This window comes from Peromyscus leucopus, chromosome 22 (genome assembly GCF_004664715.2).
Source record: "Peromyscus leucopus breed LL Stock chromosome 22, UCI_PerLeu_2.1, whole genome shotgun sequence".
NCBI classification, from domain to species: Eukaryota; Metazoa; Chordata; class Mammalia; order Rodentia; family Cricetidae; genus Peromyscus; species Peromyscus leucopus.
Genome location: NC_051081.1, coordinates 18184418 through 18208038, shown reverse-complemented (window position 1 = coordinate 18208038; position 23621 = coordinate 18184418). Strand labels below are relative to the sequence as shown.

The 23621-nt window shown below is 44.9% G+C and overlaps 1 protein-coding gene across 1 annotated transcript in view; it reads left to right on the top strand.

Moving 5' to 3' along the window:
* Socs5 (suppressor of cytokine signaling 5) overlaps nucleotides 1–17507 on the top strand; it is a 38852-nt gene extending 21345 nt beyond the window's left edge. Inside the window, 2 exon segments of the mRNA XM_037197971.1 lie at nucleotides 13367–13526; nucleotides 13529–17507. Of these exon segments, the coding sequence (XP_037053866.1) occupies nucleotides 13379–13526; nucleotides 13529–14988 (1608 nt within the window). The 5' untranslated portion in view covers nucleotides 13367–13378 and the 3' untranslated portion in view covers nucleotides 14989–17507.
* Nucleotides 17508–23621: the final 6114 nt, after the last annotated feature.

The following is a 23621-nucleotide window of genomic DNA, read 5'->3' as shown; positions in this document are numbered from 1 at the left end:
AAGAGAGGTGGTAATGGTTCCTATTTTTAGATGGCAAGGTTGAGACATCTCACCCAGCTAATGAATGCTTGAACACGACACTGGGTCCTGCTGAATCTAAAGCATGTGTTACTTGTGTTAGAGCTTAGGATCTGCCAGGGATGCTGGCAGATAAGAAACATTTCAGTGACCGATATGTTGGTTATATATCACATAAGACACTTTTCCATAGAGAATGAAAATTAGGATCTTATGGTTTCTAAATGTACAGTATCATAGAGTACAATTTAAACTATAGCAGTTTTTATAGACTCAAAAGGAATTTTGAAACTCAAAGGAGCAAGTATTATGTTGCTGGACCTTGTCCAGGACTGTACAGATTAACCATCCATAGTTTATATTGTAGATGAGCTGTATGTAGCTCCAACTGCTAAGGAACATTGAAGTCTCAAAGATTAGCCATCCATAGTTTATATTGTAGATGAGCTGTATGTAGCTCCAACTGCTAAGGAACATTGAAGTCTCAAAGATTAGCCATCCATAGTTTATATTGTAGATGAGCTGTATGTAGCTCCAACTGCTAAGGAACATTGAAGTCTCAAAGATTAGCCATCCATAGTTTATATTGTAGATGAGCTGTATGTAGCTCCAACTGCTAAGGAACATTGAAGTCTCAACACTCTTTCCTAGGAAAAATGTAGGAGCTTGAATGATTGATAGAAATCTCAATCTGGCAGGTATTAGACATAGGAAGATACTTAGGTCTGTGGTGTGACCCAGAAGACTCAAAGGGAAATGGGTTTTTAAAAGGAAAAAAAGCAAAGCCCAGAAGATAGGCAGTGTTGTAGCATGGCCAAGCCTCTGCTGTGTGTCCTCGGGAGCACAAGGCTTCATGTGTATGCGTTCTGATCGTCACGGCACACCCGTGATGTAGGTATTACATCATGCCAAAAGCCCACTTCGATTCTGCAGTGTGAGTGGTCAGGCCAGAGGGCAGCTCCTCCCCAGCCCCTAAGTGTTTTAACTCTTTCCAGCCTGCACCTTTTCCATTCCGCCGCCGCCAGATCAAGAAGCAGAGTGCTGGTCTGGCCTAAGAGTAGGGTGTGCGGCGGCCTAGAGCTTCCTACCACGTGTCACTGCAAGTTAGAATTGGGGATATGATTTCAGAAATGAAAAATGTAAAATAATAGTTGTTTAATCAGAAGAAAGACCTCAAATTGTCCTTCTGTAGCTGAGTATTGTTATGTAACACTGGGACTCTTAATCTCTCCCGCCTCCCTCCCTCCCCCCTTCTCTCTCCCTTTTCCTGCATGGAGAAATACAAGAACTTCTTAGGTATCATTTCTTTAAATTGGGCATGTGATAGAGAACACATTCTTAGCAATAGTGAGCTTAGTGTAAATCATTAGTTACAGAACACTACAGGTGTCTTGCAGGCTTTCATAGTCGATAGAGACTGGAACCAGAACATTCAAAGCTGGGACATTATCTCACTGAAGAATGCTTTCCTACTGTGTAAAAGGCCTGGGTCTAACAACACCCCCCCCCCCAGCATTACCAGGAAGAAAATACCATGAAACCAGAGCATCCATCGTAGGGCTGTGAATAACACTGTTTGCTCTGGATTCGTGTTGTGAGAACATTGACTCGTGAGCCAGGAGCTTCTGGTTAAGTGTGAGATTGCCGCCTCTGTCACATTTGAATGTTAGAGCTCCTGCTGGGCGGTAGAATCATCGGAGACAAGTGTGGGGGCCAGAAGCCCGTGCCAGGTGTTTTCCTCTCATGACCCACGTTTTTCTTGGAGACGAGTCTCTCCCTGGACCTGGAGCTCACCACGTTGCTGACTAGCTGGCCAGGGGTCCCCTGCCCCAGCTCTCCTTGTCTCTGTTGTCCCTCCTGCCCTGAGGCTGTAGACATGCAGCACTGCACTGGAGTGTATGTGGGTCCCAGGGGGCCTGAACTGAGTCTCCGAGTCAGGCAGCAGGCACTTCTCCCTATCCCGTGTCTCTGCCTCATTCCAACCCCACATTGCCGGGTTTGGAGGAGCCCTGGGAGGATAATTACCAAGTTAAAAAGAGCATTTGCTGTCACTTAACTGGTCATATAGAAAAGTATACAGCAGTGTACTGTTTAACAAATGGTTTGTTTTGAGACAAGGTCTTCTGTTTAGCCCAGGCTGGTCTAGTTTCTTATTTGATATCTGGTTGTTTTATTGTGTTAAAAAAAAAAAAAAGGCCTATGTAATTTTAAAATTATTACATAATATATATAAGGCAAATTATAAATTTTAAGGGCTATCCAAAGAATAGTTAATAAGAAAAAAACGATGAGCCCATTACCCAGACTAAGAAAGGGAAATTTATCCAGTGCTTTAGAAGCCTCCAAGGTGGCTCTCTTAATTCTGTATATTCCCTCCAGTAGGCAGCTGCTGTCCTGACTTGACTAACATGTTCTTGATTTTTATCTTTTTGTTATATATGTATGTTTAAACAATACATTTTGGAGACTGTTTGAAAGATAAATGTATTTGTAATGTGTGTATTGATCTGTTCTTCGTCTGTTGTGGAGATCTTTGTATATTGATAGAAGTTGTTTCCCTCCTGTAATATAGTATTCGGTTATATGGATATATGTGTGGACTAATGAGTTCACTTACATGTTGGTATGATAATCTTAATCACAGCATTTCAAAAGTTAAATTGATTATCTTTCTCCAAACCCTGACTTGCTGACACACTTCTGTCTTACATGTCCTTTCTCAGAAAAAGCATCTCTAGCACCCATTTGCCCAAGCTAGAAACCTGCCCAAGTTGTCCCGCCCACTTCCAGTTCCTCATTCTGCATCCTCAGTCCTTATAGATTTGACTTCTGAACATCTCACCTCCATCTCTGTTGTTAACTGAGCTTTTTGTTTGTTTGGATTTGGGGTTTTGTTGTCATTTGAGATAGGGTTTCTCTGTGTAGTCCTGGCTGTCCTGGAACTTGTTCTGTAGACCAGGCTGGCCTCAAACTAATCACAGAGATCCACCTGCCTCTGCCTCCTAAGTGCCAGGATCAAAGGTGTGCGCCACCCCGTCAGCTATTAATTGACCTCGTACTTGCATTGGTCTTCAGTTGGCCCCAGCCTAGTCCTGTGCTCTTGTAGCATGGATTCCAAAGCCTGCTTCTCTGCCGCTTCCTCTCAGCACCCCCGCCTTACCTCCTAGGCTGTGCTGACTTGAGCCGTTGTTCATGCTCCCTCCTCTGCTCTATCAAAACATTTATGTATTCTCTTTGTCCTAATTCATTCCTTTTCATTCTTCAGGACAAAATTCTGAGTACCACCTCCCCAGGAGTTCCTAGTCACTGACTGCAGACAGGCTGTCTTGCTGTGATGGTTAAGACTGTATTATTTAATGTTGCCATCATTGAGACCTAATGTTTGCTGAGGAGTGGATCTTATCGGACACAGTCCGGACCAGCTGTCTGTAGATTTTAATCAGATGATTCACACATTAAAATCTAGCTCTGATTTTTAGCAAATGTAATTACAGGGTTGTCAGCTTTTGGTTAAGGGAGCTGGTCCTAGGTTGAGATGAGAGTATCTCTTGGCGGGTCCCTACCTTCCATCTTAGAGAACTCTATCTGAACATACCAGAAGCCAGTTTGAGTTTTTAAGTTTTTTAACTCTCTTGATACGTTCTAAATTTAGGCTCTTTATAGGTCTTTGCTACATGATTTTTCAATTCATTCAACTATTTTCATTGAGTATTCCAAAAATCATTCTACTTAGGCTTCCAATCTTCCCACATTCCATTATGTTGATCAGCATTAATTAAATCCTGTCATTTAATATAAGTGGCATCAGCAGGTTTGGAACCCATTATAACTGACAGTATAACTCATAGTTTTTTTTGAGTTCACATACATTCCTTTATTGTTACATTGTGTACATTGTAGTAGTGTAACTTGGGAGGTTGAATTATATGATCATTTAAACTCGTAAAACAACTTTTATATAGATCTATTGCATGTGTTTCAGCCTAATGTTAGCACTAATAATAAATAGCCATCTAATGGATAACAACAGATAACAAAGTCACACATAGTGTTTAGGTAATTAAAAATACATGTTTTTATATAGTTCTCAGATTCTTCCAAGATGTTTAAAAATATGACCGCCATGCATCCCTAGACTTGTGGGTCAGCCCTAATGGTAGTATTAACATTGTAGTATCATTTTCCAAACCCTGAAATGCCTGAAGAATAGCAGAAAAACTTTCCGTCTCCTGTACCGGCTTGCCAGAAAGACTTGAATCCATCCACTAGACCTACTTTCCTTCCTGTCGTGGAAGTGCTTCACGTGTGCTGGGGGGTGGGGGGTGCTGTGCTGAGCTGAGTCGGCTCCTGCCGAGTCTTTCCTCCCATGATGCCATGCAGTGTCTCACAACTTGCTGAATCTATTTCTCAGAACACCTGGGGTGGTCGGTCACACTGCAGTGCACTCCTGGAAACTACTTCAGTTCGTCTGGTTTCTAGAAAGTGGGTAATAGGTACGGCTGGGTGTAGAGAGAGCCTTTGTACTAGTTAGCTTCTTTAATGTGAATTCTTGTAGTAATGGAATTCGACCTGATTTTCCTTAATTCTAATTTATTATTCTATTAAATAGTTTTCAACAAATGCCATTTAACTTACAAATGCATTATGAAACCAATTTCAAATTTTTACTCCTTGAGGAAAGTAATAACTATATAGAGAATTGTTTTGAATAGCTAAGAAAGATTGTAATAGATGTGCACTTTCGTTCTAGAAGTAGATACACTTGACATTTAGTACTTCTTTTGACCCTATATAACTGTATGAAACCACAAAGTAAAAGAGTTGTAATGTATATCTCAAAAGATTTCTGCTCTAAACTAAGTACATTTCCAAAAAGTTAGCGACAGAAACTCAAATGTAACATTAAGATATTTGAAATGCATTCTTAATTTTTGCCTCAACTATCAATCACTATCAGAATTTTTAAATTTAAACAAAGTAGGCCCCACTGCCTTCCCCAAAGACCGTCTGTGGAATACAGTTTTGCCACAGTGCAGTCTGGAGAGTCTCCATATTAAGAGACCTGACTTGGCATGGTCGTCTGTGGAACCTCCGGGGCTTTGGTGCTGGAAGCTGTCTTCTTGTTGTGTAAGTTTCCTCTGCCATTGTAACATCCCATCCTGCAGGAAGCTCCTTAAACAGGAAGGAAAAAACTCAAGAGCTTCCGGAAGTCTCTGAAACTGACCAGATTGCCTCGGTTCTGCTCTGCCAGAGTCAGCAGTAGTAAGCAATAAAAGCTGAAGATCCTCTTCATGAGTGGAGCCAGGCCCCAAGAGGACTGTGAGACCTGGCCAGCTGCCTAGAAGCAGCAGAACCCAGCTGAGTTGCCTGACGAGGTTCAGCACCTGGAAAGCACACTCTCCATGTTGAGCTGTCTGTAGGCTGTGCAGTGTGCTCCAGGTTCCCAGGTTTGCTAGCTGTCTGTGCTGGGGTGGGCTTTGGTGATGAGTGACCCCAGTCATGGTTCACCAAGATGGACTTTGGTGATATCTGTACTTTGGTCTGTCATGGTATCTGGGGTGAGTAGACATGTGTTGGGTCTCCTCAAGAAAAATTTTGTCATACAACATGATTGGCGTCCTCCCAGGCAGGCCCAAAGATGAGTTGGAGAGGGGTGAGCACATAGCCTGGCTGTGTGACAGACGCGATACCGAGACTGAGCAGCCTGAGCGGGAGCAGCCCTGGAGGCCATTCTGATAGGGCTGTCCTTTTCTGATGGCATGTTAGTGTGCCACAGCAGTCTCGCGGTTCTTGCTCTGGGTAGCAACTGAGGCTGAGCCACCAGCATTAGGACTGTTCCTCCCAGGATGGCAGTCTTCATCGTGTGGTATGGAGTGGCATGCCTGCTTGGTGAGCAGGGCCACCATGTGAATATGGAGTTGCCCTGAAAACAGTTAAAAGTTTAGAGGGAATCTCAGTCTTTGAGATTACAGCATGAAGGTCAAGATTGTCATTAAGCAACAGCAAAGGGTTGCCTGCCTCTCTTGGGTGTCGTTAAAATGCATCAGAGGCCAAGATGGCGGCCAGCAGGAGCTTGTTTGTGCAGAGGAGCAATTGAAACAAGGAGATGCTGCTGCATCCTCCATGTAGCCTCTGGTTTGACAAGCAATGTAGATGAACGAGAGGATGAGAGGTGGTAAAAGTGATAGAGAGCCCTCGAATCCAGCCTTCAGTAGAAGAAGGGAAAAATCTGATCCAGCGTGCAGATGGGGACCTTCCTCACCCATGGTCCTGTGCAAGAAACTAGGGTGGTCAGGAAATACTCGGCACCTGAGCTGCTGGAGCCAGGGAAGACTTAAACAAGCAGAGAAAGAGCCTGTCAGCCTGGCTTGTGAGGCTGTGGAACCTTGGGAGCAGATGGTACCAGCCTGACTGCTGGAGACAGAAACACTGAGTAATGTCACTACTGTCTCTTAAGAAAGGCTGAGACTGTATGAGGCAGTCAGTCCCTGATGGGATGGCTCACCAAGGCCATTAGGGCCACTTGCTTCTCTCCCTCTGAGGTCCTACAAATAGCAGGGGGAGGGACCGTGGAGGAGGCAGACACTTCTGAGGGAACCGGGAATAGAGGAAGCTGTGTTTGAACCCCAGTTCACTGGGCCAGATAGAACTGTGTTCACAGAGGAGTTAAAGAGAAGTTGGTTGGAGCAGCTGCTGTGGAGCTTTAATGGCCTTGCTGAGCCCTCAGCGGAGGAAGATCTTGATAAAAAGGAACGGTTTTGACAGATGTCAGTAACTTAGACCAGTGTGTAGACAGTGTTCGTTTATTAAGAAAACCTAGAGGTGATTAAAAAAAAATGGTTGCCGGACAGTGGTGGCGCACACTTTTAATCCCAGCACTTGGGAGGCAGAGGCAGGCGATCTCTGAGTTCAGGGACAGCCTGGTCTATAAAGTGAGTTCCAGGATAGCCAGAGCTACACAATCTTGAAAAAACATAAAGAAAGAAAGAAACAGAAAAGAAAGTGATAAAGCAGAGGAGGAGGTCTGTCGGGGTTCCTCGGAGACAAAGGTGACAAGATTTGTGTCCAGCCAGAGTTCCTAAGGAAAAAGTTATAGACAGCCAAATTGTGTGCTGCTCAGGGGCTTCTGGAGGGCCTTGAAGCCTGAGGAGACATCCATGCTAGAACAGGACAGGTGAAGATGACCAAGCCTGTCCCAGGTAGATAATTATCCCCCAGACTGAGCGGGGAGCTTCTGCTAGGGTGGACATGGTTTGCCCAATCAGGATCTCCGCCCCCAACGGCCAGGTGTGGTGAATGAGGAGGCAAACGCTACAGCTGCATCCACAGTACCAAACCAGGGCCCGGCCGCCCGACCCAGGAGCCAGCAGGGGAAAGAAGACCGCGCTCCCCTTTGCCCGAGTAGGGGAGTTCATTAGGTGTGGAGAAATAGGAGACTCCTTGGAGGGGCTCCAGGATACGGGAACACAATGGCTCCCAGAGACTGACCAAGGATTACAGGGAACTAATTAAGTTAGCTCCCCCTGTCCATGCTTTGTGCCTTCATCTGTGGAGGAAGCAGTTGATCCAAATGGATGTTTCCATCTTGCTTGTTTAGGACTTTACTATCTGTTTCCCTTGCTGAGACCAGGCAAGAAAGAATGTCAGAGTGCTTCACCAAGCTTCTCTTTGGAACTCCACCGTTTTTATGAGATGGTGGTTCCGGATGTTGCCTATCCTCTGGAAAAGACTTTGTTATGTAGATGACGGAATGCTGGTCTCTGGGTGCTGAGATTTTGGAAAGCCGTCAGAGAGACACCCAGGTGCACTGGTACTTCTGCCTGCTTTACCACCCTCCTGGGACTCAGTTAATCGAAGGGAGAGAAAAACATCCAAAAGGTACACTACATGGGTGGAGAAGAGCATTGCCGGAGGCCATAAGCTTATTGAACGGAAACCCTATGCCAGGGGTGGCCCACCTTCCTGTGATGTTGGCCAAGGAAGCCCAAGACCCCACAAGCCGTTATAGCTACTGCTGTTGGTTGTATGCCAGAACTGCACGTTAAGACCGCATTGCTGAAGACCCCACGTGAGCACACTTTGGCTGTAGGACATGGAGAAATGAAGCTGGGACTGGTCTGGAAACTCCCACGCTGCTGGCTGTTTCTCAGAGTGCCAAAGGGGGCCATGCAGGCTAACGGTAGAGAACTGCCACAAACATTCCCGAGTGGCTTCAAACCCGTCATGCTGTAACACCAAAATGCCCAGCAGAAAGTGCCTGCGTGTGTACTAGTGGCTTGGCTCTGTGGATAAGAACAACAGCCTTCGGATTGGACTTAGGGCCTGCCCCACAAGCAGGATCCTGTCCAGCCTGGCACTGGGAGCCCGAACAGACCTATAGCTAGGGAGTCAGAGGTCCCAATGGGGAAGCAACTTCTGTGACTTTTTAGATGGGTGTGATGTGCCTGTCAAACTGTCTGAACTGTCTTCCAAACATGTTTACGTCCATAGATCAGCTCAACTCATAAGCAGTGTGAAGCTCCTGAGAACAGGTGACTGCCACTGTGACATGGTGACCTATTTCTTTGCCGTAGGTGGACATCTGTAGTCACCCTCTCCAAGGCTCAGGGATCATTGCTGAAGAGGGAGCAGAAAGAGTGTAAGAACGGAAGGAAGGGGTAGAATGTTGTCCCGGTTTCCTCCAATATTAAAACATCCCACCTCTGCAGCAATCTCCTTAAGCAGGAAGATAAACAGCTAAGCATAGCTCCAGGAAGTCCCTGAAACTGACCAGATTCTCTAGGCCCTACCCATGCACTCCCACTTCTGCTCAGATGAGTGGAGTCGAGCTGCAGAGATGAGCTGCAGACGACTGAGATTAGACAAGCTGCCTGGAAGAAGTTTAGACTAACTGAGAGGTACCTGGAAAGGATACTCTCCACTCTCCAGCCTGTCAAGCTATGTTTCCAGCTTTGTGAGCTGTCACCCATGCTGGGGTTGGCCTTGGTGACACAGCTGTCTTTGAGTCATTCCTGCCCCTGTAAGTAATGCCTTGCCTGTAGGGTAAAATGTCTGAGCCCAGTTCCTGGCTTTGAAAATCCACCAGTCCCTGAGCTTGAAATCTCTGGAAAACCCTGCCCCCAAGAAACCCTATGTAAGACCGCCTCCCATTCAGTTCTCTGCAGCATCTGGCCCAAGCAGAGGCAGCCATCCTCTGTGTCTTTCCCAATAGATTGCTGGTGTGTAGTTTGTCGTGCAGTGTGACTGTGGTATTCCTTGGCTCCTGACTGCCGGGATACCTTTCTCCTCAGTTCTGTAACACTTGTACAGGGGATACCGTTCACTTTAGAGCTGCAGATTTACATCACATGCCTTTGGGTCATTTCTGACCTGTAAGGGACCCCAGTCTGCTCATGGTTCACAAGATGGACTTGGTGGTGTCTGTACTACCTTCTGTCATGCAGTTCCTTTCTGGGGTCAACGGTAGGTGTGGATTGTGGGTCTCCCCAGGAACAGTGGTCAAACAACCCCTGTGTTCCCTGATGGTGTAGATGTGTTCTGCATGTCCTAATGGTTCATGGAGCTTATGAGCAGCTGCATGAGATGTGTGGGTTTAAGTTTGGTTGTTTTGTAAGATGGTCACTTCTTCATGTATAATTTGCTTGATAGGAAAATGTCTTCAGAAGAGCAACAGAATCAGTAAACTCAGAAAAAAGTTGGACTTGGGAGTTTCTTGAGTGTGACAACTCATTTTGTGTTTAGAATGGCACCTCATTTGTTATCTCAAAACTCTACAGTCGAGCTAGGGCACAGTCAACTTTCTGAAAAGGACCAGAAAGAAAATTTTGGTTTTGTATGTTACATATAATTCCTGTGAAGTGTTCTTTGTGGGGCTTTGGTTTTGGTCCATGTCTTGCCTGTCTACCCCAACCCCAAAAGGTCTTTCAATATAGGCCCTGACTGGCCTTGAACTCAGAGATCCACCTGCCTGCCTCTGCCTTCTGAGTGCTGGGAATAAAGAGATCTACCACTATGTCCAACCTGTTTTTTTGTTTTGTTTTGTTTTTTTAAATCCCTTTAAAAATTTAAAACTGGGAACTTGAGAGTTGGCTCAGTGGTTACAAGCACTGACTGTTCTTCCAGAGGACCCAGGCCTAATTCCCAATACCCACATGGTGGCTCATGTCAGTCCCAGTAACACCATCTTCTGGCCTCCATGGGCACCAGGCACTTGTACAATACACAGATGTACATGTGGACACACACACACACGCACACACGCACAAACCCTACACATAAAAATAAATTTTAAAAAATTAAATCATCTTTAGAGCACGTCCCTACAAAAACAGGTCACAAGCCACATTTGTTCAGGATGACTCCACCTCTACCACAGAAGTTGGGAACCAAAGTCAAGTCTGTCCAAGTAGAAAAGGAAGTCTAGTTGAGTGTATTCTATTGAAAGGAAAGGAGAGGGCGGTGGGCATCAGAAGGCTCAGCACGGGGAACGTGGAGGTCCTGCACTGGGAAGAGAGTCAGTTAGGTTATTTTCAGAAAGGAAACACAGGTCACATAGAGAAGACGAGAAATTGGTAGAGTGTTAGTTTTCAAGGGCTACGCTTGAAGCTGGAAAATAGTGGGGTGATGCTCCCACACTTGCCAGAATAAATTATTTCTAAGCCAGGATTTTATTCTGGAAGAGGAAAAAAAAAAAAAAACAAGAATGAAATAGGATAGTTTATGATAGAAGAGAAATAAATTGCCGGAATAACATAAAAAAGGAGAGTCACGCCAGGCGGTGGCGCTCACACCTTTAATCCCAGCACTCGGGAGGCAGAGGCAGGTGGATCTTTGTGAGTTCGAGGCCAGCCTGGTCTACAGAGCAAGATCCAGGAAAAGCGCAAAGCTACACAGAGAAACCCTGTCTCAGAAAAACAAAAACAAAAAAGGAGAGTCACAGGATGGCACTGCCGGCCGTTGTCGGTCTTCACCGAGGGTTGCTGACGATCTGTTGAACACTCAGATATCAAGAAGACAGAGCAAATGAGAGACAGTTATTCTAGGGAAAAGAAGCAGTGGTGTGAGGAAGGGAAATGGCTGGCCTCTGGACAACATTCATGTGGTCAGAGTGAAAACAGTAAATGTTAATTTAACCAGAAAATGGGCTTTAGCTCTTTTGTGGAAAGAAGGTTAAAGGAAAATGTACATTAATACCGTGATCTGAAGATCAAAACCCAACATCTTCAATTTACAGTCATCAGATAATCTCCAGTACTAAGAGACGAATTAGTAACACTACAAACATGTTATCCAGAAACAGAAAAATACCTACAGAAACAGCTCATTAAGAACTTGGTAAGGGGATGGGCATGACTAGAAGAATGTGGCTAATGGTGATGTTTCTTGCTTTAAAACCTTTTAGAGCAGGGCGAGGTGGCTCACTCCCGTAACCCTACTGCTTGGAAGGTTTTGGCAGGATTGCCACAGGTTCAGAGCTAGCCTAGGCTACATAATGAATCTCAAACCAAAGAGCCTTCTAATAGAACTTGAACTTGAAGCTATGAGTTGAGCAGAGGTTTTTAAATGCTTAAAGAAGGAAGGAACTAGGGTGGGACTGAGATGTTGGAAAAGCACGCCTACAAAGACCGTAGTCACCAGGAACGGGGCAGGAGTTAGTCTGTGTGGAACGGGCCTTGGGAGAAAAGAGCTGAAGTGTTAATTTAACAGAAGATGAACGGGAGGAGACAGCCAAACACAACTGTGTTAGTGTTGAGGGCTTCAAACCCCACCCGGTAGACACTGGCTTCCCTGTGCTGCGTGCGCATCCTGCGGGCTCACCATGTCCTTTACTATGGAGTCCTCAGAAAGCACCTTTCGGGTAGATGCACATTCCCATGCTGGTGTTGCTGTTGGGTGAAGAACATTGTTGATCCAGAAGCCTGGTCTATAAGAAATGACCAGGGAGATGCCTAAGGAACTTAAGAAATGACCATTGTCTATTGGTCCCTGAACTCGAGGAAACACAAGCTGATGAGATGGCTCGGCTGCCCATCAGGGTGCTTGCTTACAAGGGTTGCCAGAACCCATGCCAGCAGAGAACCAACTCCCCAGAGTTCCCTCACCTCCACCTGCCCGACATGGCATGCTTGCAGCTGTGCACACCAACATGTGCATGCAATAGTAACATGTTTCCTTTTTAAAAACAAGTGTTGATGATCAAAAGAATTCACATGAGCGTGTCAGCATTGCTGACTCGGCACAATCACAGAACACACCTAAAGCTGGTCCCCAGTATTCATGATGATTGTGAGGAATAGTGCTTACCAAGTTGATGAGTGCGGGAAGGTTAAAAGTGCTGTTTGTTAAATGACAGAACGGACAGCGTGTGATGGGAGTTCTCTGATGTGATTTAAGGTGGTTTAAGTGGGTTTTCTGTATCCTCTAACAGCTCTCACCCTGCAGTGAGGGCTGTCTGTCGGAGTCTTCGCTGGTTTGGGGGAGTACCATAAACTGTCTTTTTAAGTGGTTTTGATTTGGGGGTGGGTGAAAACAGCTGGCAGATGTCTGGCTCGCGCCTCTGTCTTGCTGGGGCTACCGTGTCGCCCTTGCCTTTAAGCGGAAAGTATTTTCTCTCCTTCACCTTCTCCTTCCTGCTCAAACTGCTTCCTTGGAAGCCTGGGTAAAATGGATACGATGTGGAGTGGGGGACACAAGATGGGGCTTTACCAAGAGATGAGCCTGTTACTTGTAGAAATCAAGGGAGGGTTAGCAAGTAATATTGGGGAAATTACTGTTGAAATGTTTTGAACCAATTTTAAGGGTTTACACAAATGCGATCTTGATTATTAAAACTTAATTTTAAAAAGTAACCTTTAGATTACATTGGATGTTTGTTCATAAGTGAGTGTGTAACATCAGAAAACAACTTGCAGGACCCTGTCCTTTCCACAGTGTAGGGCCAGAGAACTGACCTCATACCAGCAAGGTTGGCAGCGAGCACCTTATTAATAAACCTAGTAAATAACCTTAATAACCAAAACCTGGTTATTACAACGTTTGAAATTAAATACCTATTTTCCCTTTCAATACCTGAGATGTCTAGTTACTTCAGGTGAAGAGATGCAAGCCAGAGTCATAACGAAATTCAGCTGTTGCCTGGAAAAAAGCAGGCGTAGTTTGAGATAGCTTACTTCCTTTCAATCAACTGGACTTCTCTCTGAACGGAAATGAAAGTGTGGACTGTGCTGCCCAGAGTGGCTGTGGAGCCTCTTTGGGCCGTGTAAGGCCAGTTCTTGACTGAGTTTCTGCAGTTTCCAGCTGCACAGGCCTCGCAGACTAACTTGTTTTTCTCTTTCGCTTGTTTCTTTAGCTCTTCTAATCAATGGATAAAGTGGGGAAGATGTGGAACAACTTGAAACACAGGTGCCAGGCTCTGTTCAACCATGAAGGAGGAAGCCGCGGAGAGAATGTGGACATGAGCTCCAGCAGGTGTCTGTCTGTCAAAGAGAAAAGCATCAGCCTGGGCGAGTCGCTCCCCAGCAGCAGAGCAGTCCCTTAAGAGAAAACGTTGCCTTACAGCTGGGACTAAGCCCTTCCAAGAGCTTTGCAAGACGAAACCAAAACTGCGCCGCCGAGATCCCTCAGGTGGTTGAAATAAGCATTGAGAAGGACAGCGACTTGTGCGCCACCCCGGGAGCCAGGCTTGCTCGAAGAGACTCCTACTCTCGACATGCCCCGTGGGGAGGGAAGAAGAAACATTCCTGTTCCACGAAGACCCAGAGTTCACTGGATACCGAGAAGAAGTTTGGTAGAACTCGGAGCGGCCTTCAGAGGCGAGAGCGGCGCTATGGGGTCAGCTCGGTGCACGACATGGACAGCGTTTCCAGCAGGGCCGTTGGCAGCCGCTCTCTGAGGCAGAGGCTCCAGGACACGGTGGGTTTGTGTTTCCCCATGAGAACTTACAGCAAGCAGTCGAAGCCTCTCTTTTCCAATAAAAGAAAAATTCATCTTTCTGAATTAATGCTGGAGAAATGCCCTTTTCCTGCTGGCTCGGATCTAGCCCAGAAGTGGCATTTGATTAAGCAGCATACAGCTCCCGTGAGCCCACATTCGGCGTTCTTCGACACGTTTGATCCCTCCCTGGTGTCGACAGAAGATGAAGAGGATCGGCTCCGAGAGAGGAGACGGCTCAGTATCGAGGAGGGGGTGGACCCCCCTCCCAATGCACAGATACACACCTTTGAAGCCACCGCGCAGGTTAACCCCCTGTGTAAACTGGGACCAAAGCTAGCCCCGGGGATGACGGAACTGAGCGGGGACGGGGCTGCAGCCCCACCGCCGACGTGTGACTCGGAGGAGGACTCCACCACCCTGTGTCTGCAGTCGCGGAGACAGAAGCAGCGCCAGGTGTCCGGGGACAGCCACTCGCACGTGAGCAGACAGGGGGCTTGGAAGGTTCACACGCAGATCGATTACATACACTGCCTCGTGCCGGATTTGCTGCAGATCACAGGCAATCCCTGCTACTGGGGTGTGATGGACCGCTACGAAGCAGAAGCCCTTCTGGAAGGGAAACCGGAAGGCACGTTTTTGCTCAGGGACTCTGCGCAGGAGGACTACCTCTTCTCCGTGAGCTTCCGCCGCTACAACAGGTCGCTGCACGCCCGGATCGAGCAGTGGAACCACAACTTCAGCTTCGATGCCCACGACCCCTGTGTGTTCCACTCCTCCACCGTCACGGGCCTCCTGGAGCATTACAAAGACCCCAGCTCCTGCATGTTTTTTGAACCGTTGCTTACGATCTCACTGAACAGGACTTTTCCTTTCAGCCTGCAGTATATCTGCCGGGCGGTGATCTGCAGGTGCACCACGTACGACGGGATCGGTGGGCTCCCTCTGCCGTCAGTGTTACAGGACTTTCTCAAAGAGTATCACTATAAACAGAAGGTCAGGGTCCGCTGGTTAGAGCGAGAGCCAGTCAAGGCCAAGTAACCCTTGTCCCCGAGGGGCATTCCCAGGGGCTGCTCTCCTGTGCGTCTGACAGTATACACCCATGGGAGGCACAGAGTCGGCTGCTAGGGTTTCCACCCAGAATGTGAGCCTAGTCTTTAGCCTCTCTCCAGCGGGCTCTTCCGGTGCACAGGCAGGTGCCGAGAAACAGCAGGGTTTGCGGGTGTCCAGGGCCGGGGGACACAGCTAGTTAGTGAGCAGTGTGCTTTGAGACGGCAGTGACGCCCGAGTGGGGAGGCAGCTCGGGGGCGTTTGCTATGAAGAATTCTATTTCTTACTGAAGAACAAATTATTAATATTGGATGGGTATTTCAACAGTGTGACTAATGTTTGAAATTATTTTTTCTAAGAATTTTTCTATAACCTTCCAAAAGTAGTGATGTTTGTAGTTAACTATAAATCAAGCTTTGAAAGTCCAAAACAAATAAGAAAAGACTGCCTTCCTTTTTGAGAAAAACAAAACAAAACAAAAACGCAACTTTTCTGGCCACGGGGCATTGTGCATTGTCGATGTGGTCTATGGTCAGTCTCCTTTTCTCCTCAGAGAAGGAGACTCGGAAGTAAGCCAAGGTCTCTAGGATAGTTCTTAAAACCTCAGACTTAGAGTTAGTGGTAGAGTGTGTTTCCAAGCCCTCAGTCCTCATCTGGGATGAGCGCCGTGACTGCAGACAGGCATGCAGTTGGAGTGGGATTGTTTTCCTAAGTTGACATGTGCAGTCCACACATTGTTTCATCAGAATTGGATCTTGTCCTGTGCCCTTGAGTTTGTGAACCCAGAGGGAAAGGAGACCAGAAGATGCCCAGACACATCAGATAATAGTGACTACACTGGTTGCTGATGTTGAGTTATGTTAAACTCTACTTAGTCATTTGGACAGCAGTATTTATCTCTTTGTTGTAAGTTCATAGCCGAATTACTTAAGTACAGTTTATAGCATTTTAGTGCAGTTAATTCTTCACAGAAAACCTACATTGCAGATTTAAAGGTACTGTACAACCATGATGTCTGTAAATAACGTTCCTTGGCACCTTCTTGTCACTTAGACTAGTACGTAATACAACTTGAGTGACCGCTTCGGGAAGTACCGTCAGAGTCTAGTGTTGCCTCCTCAGTGTCGGACTGAGTTCTCGGCTCTGTCCTAGACATTTGCACTACAGTAGCCAAGTCCATTCTTGTTGTCTGTCACTGTGCTCTGTGCCCGCTGGTGAGCGCTCCTGGGTCCACGCCAGCTGCTGCAGAGGTTATTTTACAACCCCCTGGCTATTGCCAGGCTACTGAAAAGAAACGCTATATTTGTATGCAACACTAACCCGTTGACTGCTAACGTCTGCTTCTGCTTGCTGTGCCTTGTTCTGGCTGCTTTTTCGTGCTAATAAAGTATGTTTGGTGTTCGCCTTGTATAGCTGCTGTTTTATACATTTGCCACAGTTTCTCTTGTACGTGGAATGGTTTGGGGTTTTTAAATAAGCATTATCTGGCAACTTACTGTAGTTAATGCAGATTCACCTACAACCTAATACTGACCTGTCAGGATAAGCTAAATCTAAATTGAATGCTCTCTAGCTCTCTAATCTTAATCACCTTCTGTGAAAGTGTCTGTAGTTAACTGCAAATTGGTGTACAGTTTACGACAGAAAACTCAGAAGTGAAACGCTGGTGATTTCTCTGTTGGTAGCAAAAGACTGACGCAGGCCGTAACCTAGCAGATGAACATCAGAGCATCCAGCTGCATCAGAAACAGGTTATGTGACGTCTGTGAACCAGGACACAGCACCACTTAGCGGTTTGGGGACCATTGTAATTGATGATAAATGCCCAAAATGTGGACCTTTAACCAAAGACTTGTCCATTTTAATGCAGAACGGGGATTGAAGGAACTTAGATTTTCTGTTATTTGTAGTAGAAGTCCCTGAGGAACATATACCAAAGTGGTTGAGAACTCCATCCAAACCTACTTTCAAAGCATAATGTGCAATTAAGTTGTTATGACGTAATTCTATTGCATAATTGTTGGGTCTGTTTTCTTGAGCTTCTAATGTACCTGCAAAGTAAACCAACTTCTTAAGGCAAAAGTCCATACTGAGTACTGGAGGAGGACGTTGGTGAGCAAGTGATGCTGTGAAGAGAACTTGAAACTCCCAGAAAGCACTTGATGTTTTTATATGCTTGTAGCAAATTGATGTTCTCACTATAGTTTTATAGAAAATATTAATGCTTTTATGTATTTCAGAACTTTTCCTGTGTTATTATGCAGATTGTTTTAAGTGTGTAACTTGAGTTTTGTGAGCATGTGTACACTGTGCTAAAAGGCACTTAATGTTTCAGTTTGTGTACAATATAAATATGCAACTTTGGGGTTCTTTTTTTTTTTTGTTAAAATATTAGCAGCTTACATTTAAAAAAAGAAAAATCACCAGCATGAAAGTGCACCGAAGTCTTTCTTCCTTGTGTATTTTTCTGAGTCCTGTCTTAGCCTTTTGACTAAATTTGTGTTTTATGATTTTGGGGTGGTGCATTTTATTCCAAACCAAGAAATGCTTCAGAAGTTGCAGCTCATTTTTACATCAAGGGGGTGGACATAATTCCATTGCGGTGACATAATTACGTTGAGGGGGATGCTTGGTTCGTGGCCTCATTCTTTCATTCATTTTTCCCTCCCTCCTACCCTCCTTTCTCCGTTCCTCATTTTGTTCGTATATGCATTATACATACTTACATACACTATAATATGCATTACACATATGCATGTTTATTCACTGACGGGTGGTGATTTTTTAAACAAGGATACTGCCGTCCCATTTAAGATCATTTATTCTGTAGATACTGAGGAGGGTGGTACCATTCAGATTCTGTTATCGGCCCCTAAAGGTTGACCCTGGCTCTGTTGTCTTATCTATAATACAATGGCTTTACAGAGAGAGAGAACTTACCAGTATTTTATTTTCTGGCTTGAAGCAGTTAAAAAAAAAACACAACTTTTTTCAAGAAATAGTTGCTTTAAATACAACTATAAGTCAAATTACATTTATATTCTTAGATAAAATATCGAGTCCAAGTCATCGTCCTCCACAAACCAGTCTGTTCCTACATGCTTAGACATTTTTATAAGGCTGATGGTGGCTGGGTAAAAACTGATACTTAAACTTCAAGCTTCAGCTTGACAGAATCCAAAGTTGAAACTTCTTCAACGTTTTGATCTGATTGCTGTTCATTCTCATCTCAAGGCCGCTCTGCTTCCTGGCACTGCAACTAGCCTGGTAATGTGTTTTTTGTTTTTGTTTTAATTAAGGCTGGCCCTAAATCTTTTATAGCAAATAGCAAAAATTGGCTCTTTGATAGGCTAAGCCTAAGAGTGAGTCAGAATCCTAAGACCCAGAGCAGATCCATCTCCCAAGAGTGTGTTCACCTAAGACCAGTCACACAGGCTCATCCACTTACTCCATACTCCATCAAAAACAGTAAGAATGTGCACACAGGGCTGACGAGCAGGAGAAGGGAAAACGTTCAGTACCAGAGAACTGGGAATGGGGAGAGGGATGGGGATATCACCGATATATAAGAGACCTGGGTTTTCTCCTATCATATTACAGCAGCTGCCGTGGACGATAGAATTCAAGAGGTATGTTCCAAGGAGTCTTGAGGGAGATTTTTTGTGGGAGGCGGTTGATAGGTGGCAGGCCGCGTGGGGGTGTCTACCATGACAAAGGTTTGCACCAGCTGAGGCAGTTGTATTCATGCCTGAGAATATTGACTACATACTTGAGCCTTTCATCCATCAGTGTTCACCAAAGGCTCATGTACCAGTCGTAATGGGTAAACATCAGAATACAAGGTAAAACTCCTGCTTTCAGGCTTACTGCTTGTTAGCAGGGAAGGCAGTGAAGAGGTGATCTCAGAAACCGAGCGAGATAAGGCGGACGGTGAGAGCAGAGTGCTGCCGTTTATAGGATTAATAACGTTGACTGATGGGGGAAAAACCCACCAAGACTGAAAAAGCACCTAGAAGACAAAGCCCATATCCCCAAAGCCGGAGTGAGTTTATATGCACAGAAGGTACCCACAAAGTGGCTGGGAAAATGTAAGACATGAAGTTGGCAAGATGCCTGTTTAGGACTATATACTTAGAGTGAGGAAGTGAGGTTTTTTTTCCGGATGTGATGGATCCTGGGTAGGGGAGCACCATGGTCTGCATTCCATTGCTTTGGTGGATGGAGAACAGGCCCTGGAGCAAGATGGAAACGTTATTACTAGGTTTGACTGGGAGCCTGGGAGGGTTGGTGATCATGGCTACAAGTCAGGGTCCGGGTGTATTTTTGGTGGCAAAAACTGACCAAATTTGGTGATGGTTGAATGTGCAGAAGAGAAGCAGGCCGTGGTGGCACATTCCTATCTTCCCAGCTCTTGAGAGGTGGAGGCAGGAGGATTTTGATGAGTTCAAGTCTTGCCAGTGCTCTGTGGCAAGTCAGCAGACAATCTGAAAAAGGAAGTGACTCAGATTTTGATAGGAACAAGGATGAAGACACCATTGGCTGAGACTTAGGAAAGCAGGAACAAATTGGGCAGGGATCACATCTTGCCTTGGCGTATACATTTTTGAGATTCCTATGACCCCAATGGAGACTGCATGCACAGTTGGTTACTTGAATGTAGTTTAAGGAAAACCATAAAAACACCGGGGAGATAGTTATCTAGGACATAGGGCAAGGTGCAACAGGGATTTTCCATGGGATGAAGCATTTCTCTGAGGGAAGTAATTACAGAAACATCTTCGTTTCTTGATAAAAGGTATCAGTTTATTCAGTTTTTGGGGTTTTTTTTTTTTTTTTTTCCTTTAAAACCGTATACCTTCAATAGAGTCTGTTTTCAAAAAGTACAGTCAAGACTTGCATTGATTTTAACTCCATGTCAGGTTTGCTTATGTATCTACCACAAATTTTTACAGTATAAATACAAGCTTGTGTAAGTCTGAACAAGCTGGGCATGGCGCATACCTTTAGTCCCAGCACTTGGGAGGCAGGGGCAAGCCTGTGATTGATCTCTGTGAATTTGAGGCTAGCCTGGTCTACATAGAGAGTTCCAGGCCAGCCAGGACTACATAGTGTGATCTTGTCTCAAAGAAAGTAAAAAAACAACAAACCTGAAAGGTTCCGAACAGCTGTACCCTTCCTATTTTTATAATCTTTCAGAGATAACCACAACATCCACGTGTTACACTCCCATCCATGGCTTCCTGGTGTTTTTAATGACCAAAAGGCGAAGTTAATAAAGTATATGTGACATGATAAATAGAAGATGAACAATTAGATCCCGAGCCACTCTTCAGAGCACTTGTACTCTGCTACGCTGCACATCAGCATCTTCTGTGGGGGTTAGGATTGGTTTTTGGTTTTGTTTTATTGTATGTGTATTGTATGCAGGGCGTCTTGCCTGCATGCATGTCTGTGCACCATGTGTGTACCTGGTACCTTTGGAAACCAGAAGAGCACAGGATTCCCCAGGACTGGAGTTACAGATTAGCTATGAGCCACCATGTGGGTGCTGGGAATTGAACTCAGGTCCTCTGGAAGAGCAGCCAGTGCTCGTAACCACTGGGCCATCTCCAGCCCTAAGTCTTAGGTTTTATGTCATTGTTAGGTCATGGGCAAGTCATTCAATGATTCTACTGTCTAGTTATGGAGGGGCCTTTGGAAATAAGACGTGAAAAGATGAGGAATGTCACCGAGAGTAGGATATGGCTAAATATGATGAAAACTGAGGGAATACACGAGGTAAAAAGTAGTTACAAACTGAAGACTTGTGACAAGGAAAAACAAATTGCCCTGAGTGGAGTCAAGATGATGCCATTATTATGGGATTAGTCACTTTTGGAGGCACCAAGTCTTGCTTTTTTTCATGTTGTCCTTGTTTCTGGACTTGGATTTTCCGATCTAGAGTAGTTTGTTGGTTGACCGTTTGTCTTTTTGTTCAAATTCCTCTCCTTTCAGTAGAGGTGTTTCCAGTGTTAGGAAAGGACTTTTTGTCTTTTTGTTCAAATTCCTCTCCTTTCAGTAGAGGTGTTTCCAGTGTTAGGAAAGGACTTTTTGTCTTTTTGTTCAAATTCCTCTTCTTTCAGTCGAGGTGTTTCCAGTGCCAGGGAAGGACTAAGTCTTGGTGGGGTAGAGATGTCCCTTTTCCCCTGTGGGGCTGATGTAGGAACTTCCCGGGTGGCATAGGGATGCCAAGGTCCCACTTGCTTCAGGAGCCTGTGTAAGGTTGGGCCCTGGAGCAGAATTCCGGGAGCTGTAGTAGGCCTGGTCCAGGAAGCTGTGCTTGGTGGCTGGTGCATGGTTACCAGGCAGTCTGTTTTTGTCATTTAACAACGTAAATTTGTCATTATGTTGATTTTTTTCCATCTTTGTGGAATGGGTGCGATTGTGCACTTAAACGGAACCTTTATCCTGACTCTCTTTACAGGATAAATTATTTTGCTTGTACTTGTCTTAAAACTAAGTTGTTTTTGAGACAGTTGAACTGTAATACTTTTAGTTTTATTATCTTACAAACATTTTGTGCCCTTAAGTATAATTGAGACCATTGAATTTTTAGTAACACCCGAAGAGTAAAGAAACATTTGGCTTACTAATTCTAACACTGGGAATTCATAAATCATGCCATCGAAATACTGTATCAGCTTCTAGCAATTTCTTTCCTGATAAGAGAGCTAAACATCTCAAATTATTTTCTAGAATTTGGCTGTCCTAAACTTGTCAGTCTTTTGGGTAATCAGATGATCTGAGAGTATCACTTATTAGTAATATCAAAATAAGAATGAGGACCTAGGTTTGGTCTAGAACCAATTCTCTTGGAAGCTGGCAGTGTTCAAGGAAAGACCAAGCCGGGAAGCTGCTGAGTTTCTGGCCCAGCGAACCATCTATAACCTGACAGAGAGGCAGATCCTCGTGTGACACAGAGGTTTATCTGAGTTACCTGTGTCTAATCCTCTCCTTGTCTTTCATACCTGGTTTAGAGGAGCTAAGTACCTTGTCCAAGGTCACTGCAGGAATGCCAGAGACAGGCTTCAAACATGAGTCTAGGCCAGAGGCCAACCTCTTCTTTGTTACAAACTGTGGAGGTTTTTTTAATTTTTAAATTCAAATTTAGTATTTCTCCCCTTTGTCCTCTTCTATTGTATCCCAAGATGACAATAGATTTTTCAAAAGATGTATTTATTTATTACGTATACCAGTGTTTTGCCTGCAGGCCAGAAGAGGGCGCCAGATCTCATTACAGATGGTTGAGAGCCACCGTGCAGGTGCTGGGAACTGAACTCAGGACCTCTGGAAGAGCAGCCAGTGCTCTTAACCTCCAAGCCGTCTCTCCAGCCCAACAATAGATTTTTTTCTAAATAACAGATAAAAGTAGATTCTAAACCATCAAGAAACATGTCAAAAGGGCAAGCCATGACAGTCTTCACTCATACTCTCCATGTTGTGGTTTGGAGTGCCCCTTCCAACTTCTCCCCGTTTATCTGGCCCTGCTCTCCCTGTTACTGCTGCCCTGTTACCTCAGTCTTCCAAGTGACAGCACTCCAGGACCTTCCTACCCCAAGGACTTGCCCCTCCTGTCCCCTCCTGAAACTCATCTCCCGCTCTTTCTCAGAAGTAGAGTCTTGTCATCCCTCAGAATTCTTCAGAGGTCTGGACACGCCCACTGAAGGAGATATTCCTCCATTGTTATCTCTGCTCTGTCTTCGTTTTCTTCGTAGTATTCATGACAAAAAGCTCGCCAGTGCCTTCCTTATTTGGCCTTTGGAGTAGTGACTTTCTCTCCTGAGAAGCAAGACCATGTCTATCTTGTTTGCTATTTTTTTTTTATCCTCAGTGCCTAGAAGGATGCCCATTACAGAACAGATATTTAATATTCTAAACAAATGAATTAAAATCCGCTGGTATTGATTTTGCCATCCTACCTTGAAAAAAGTCATGGAAATCTTATTATATATCCTTTTTAAAATCTAAATCGCCCCCTATGTTTCCATAATTTTCCCACTTAGCATTTTTTGTTTTTTATCTGTGAAACAAGGTCAGGTTAATTTAGCATAAATTGTTCCTAGTGACCCTAGGATGAGTCCTAAAGACTCCCACTTTCTTCCATGCCCTCTACCGTTGGTGAACCGACCCAGATTGTTGCCCAGGACTATGTCAAAATTCTGCAGATAACTTATGAATTCCAATACACAAAAACAAGCATCTGTGGGCTGGAGAGATGGATCAGTGGTTAAGAGCATGTACTGCTCTTCCAGAGGACCTGAGTTCAATTCCCAGCACCCACATCAGGTAGCTGACAACCGTCTGTAGCTCAGCTCCAAGAGGCTCTGACACTGTTGGCCTACATAAGCACTTGTACACACTCACACACATATACAAAGATTAAAATAATAATAATAAAAAACCAGACTCTGTATATGTGTGCCTGTGTGTTTAACATACAAAATATGGAAATAATTTCTTCCATACTAACACTTCCATACTAACAACATAGGACTTCAGTGAAACATGAGTGGTATTTTGGAAATGGAGAAATACTCAGAGAACAGTGTGGTTTTAAGTGGTTTGTGATTACAGTCTCAATAATT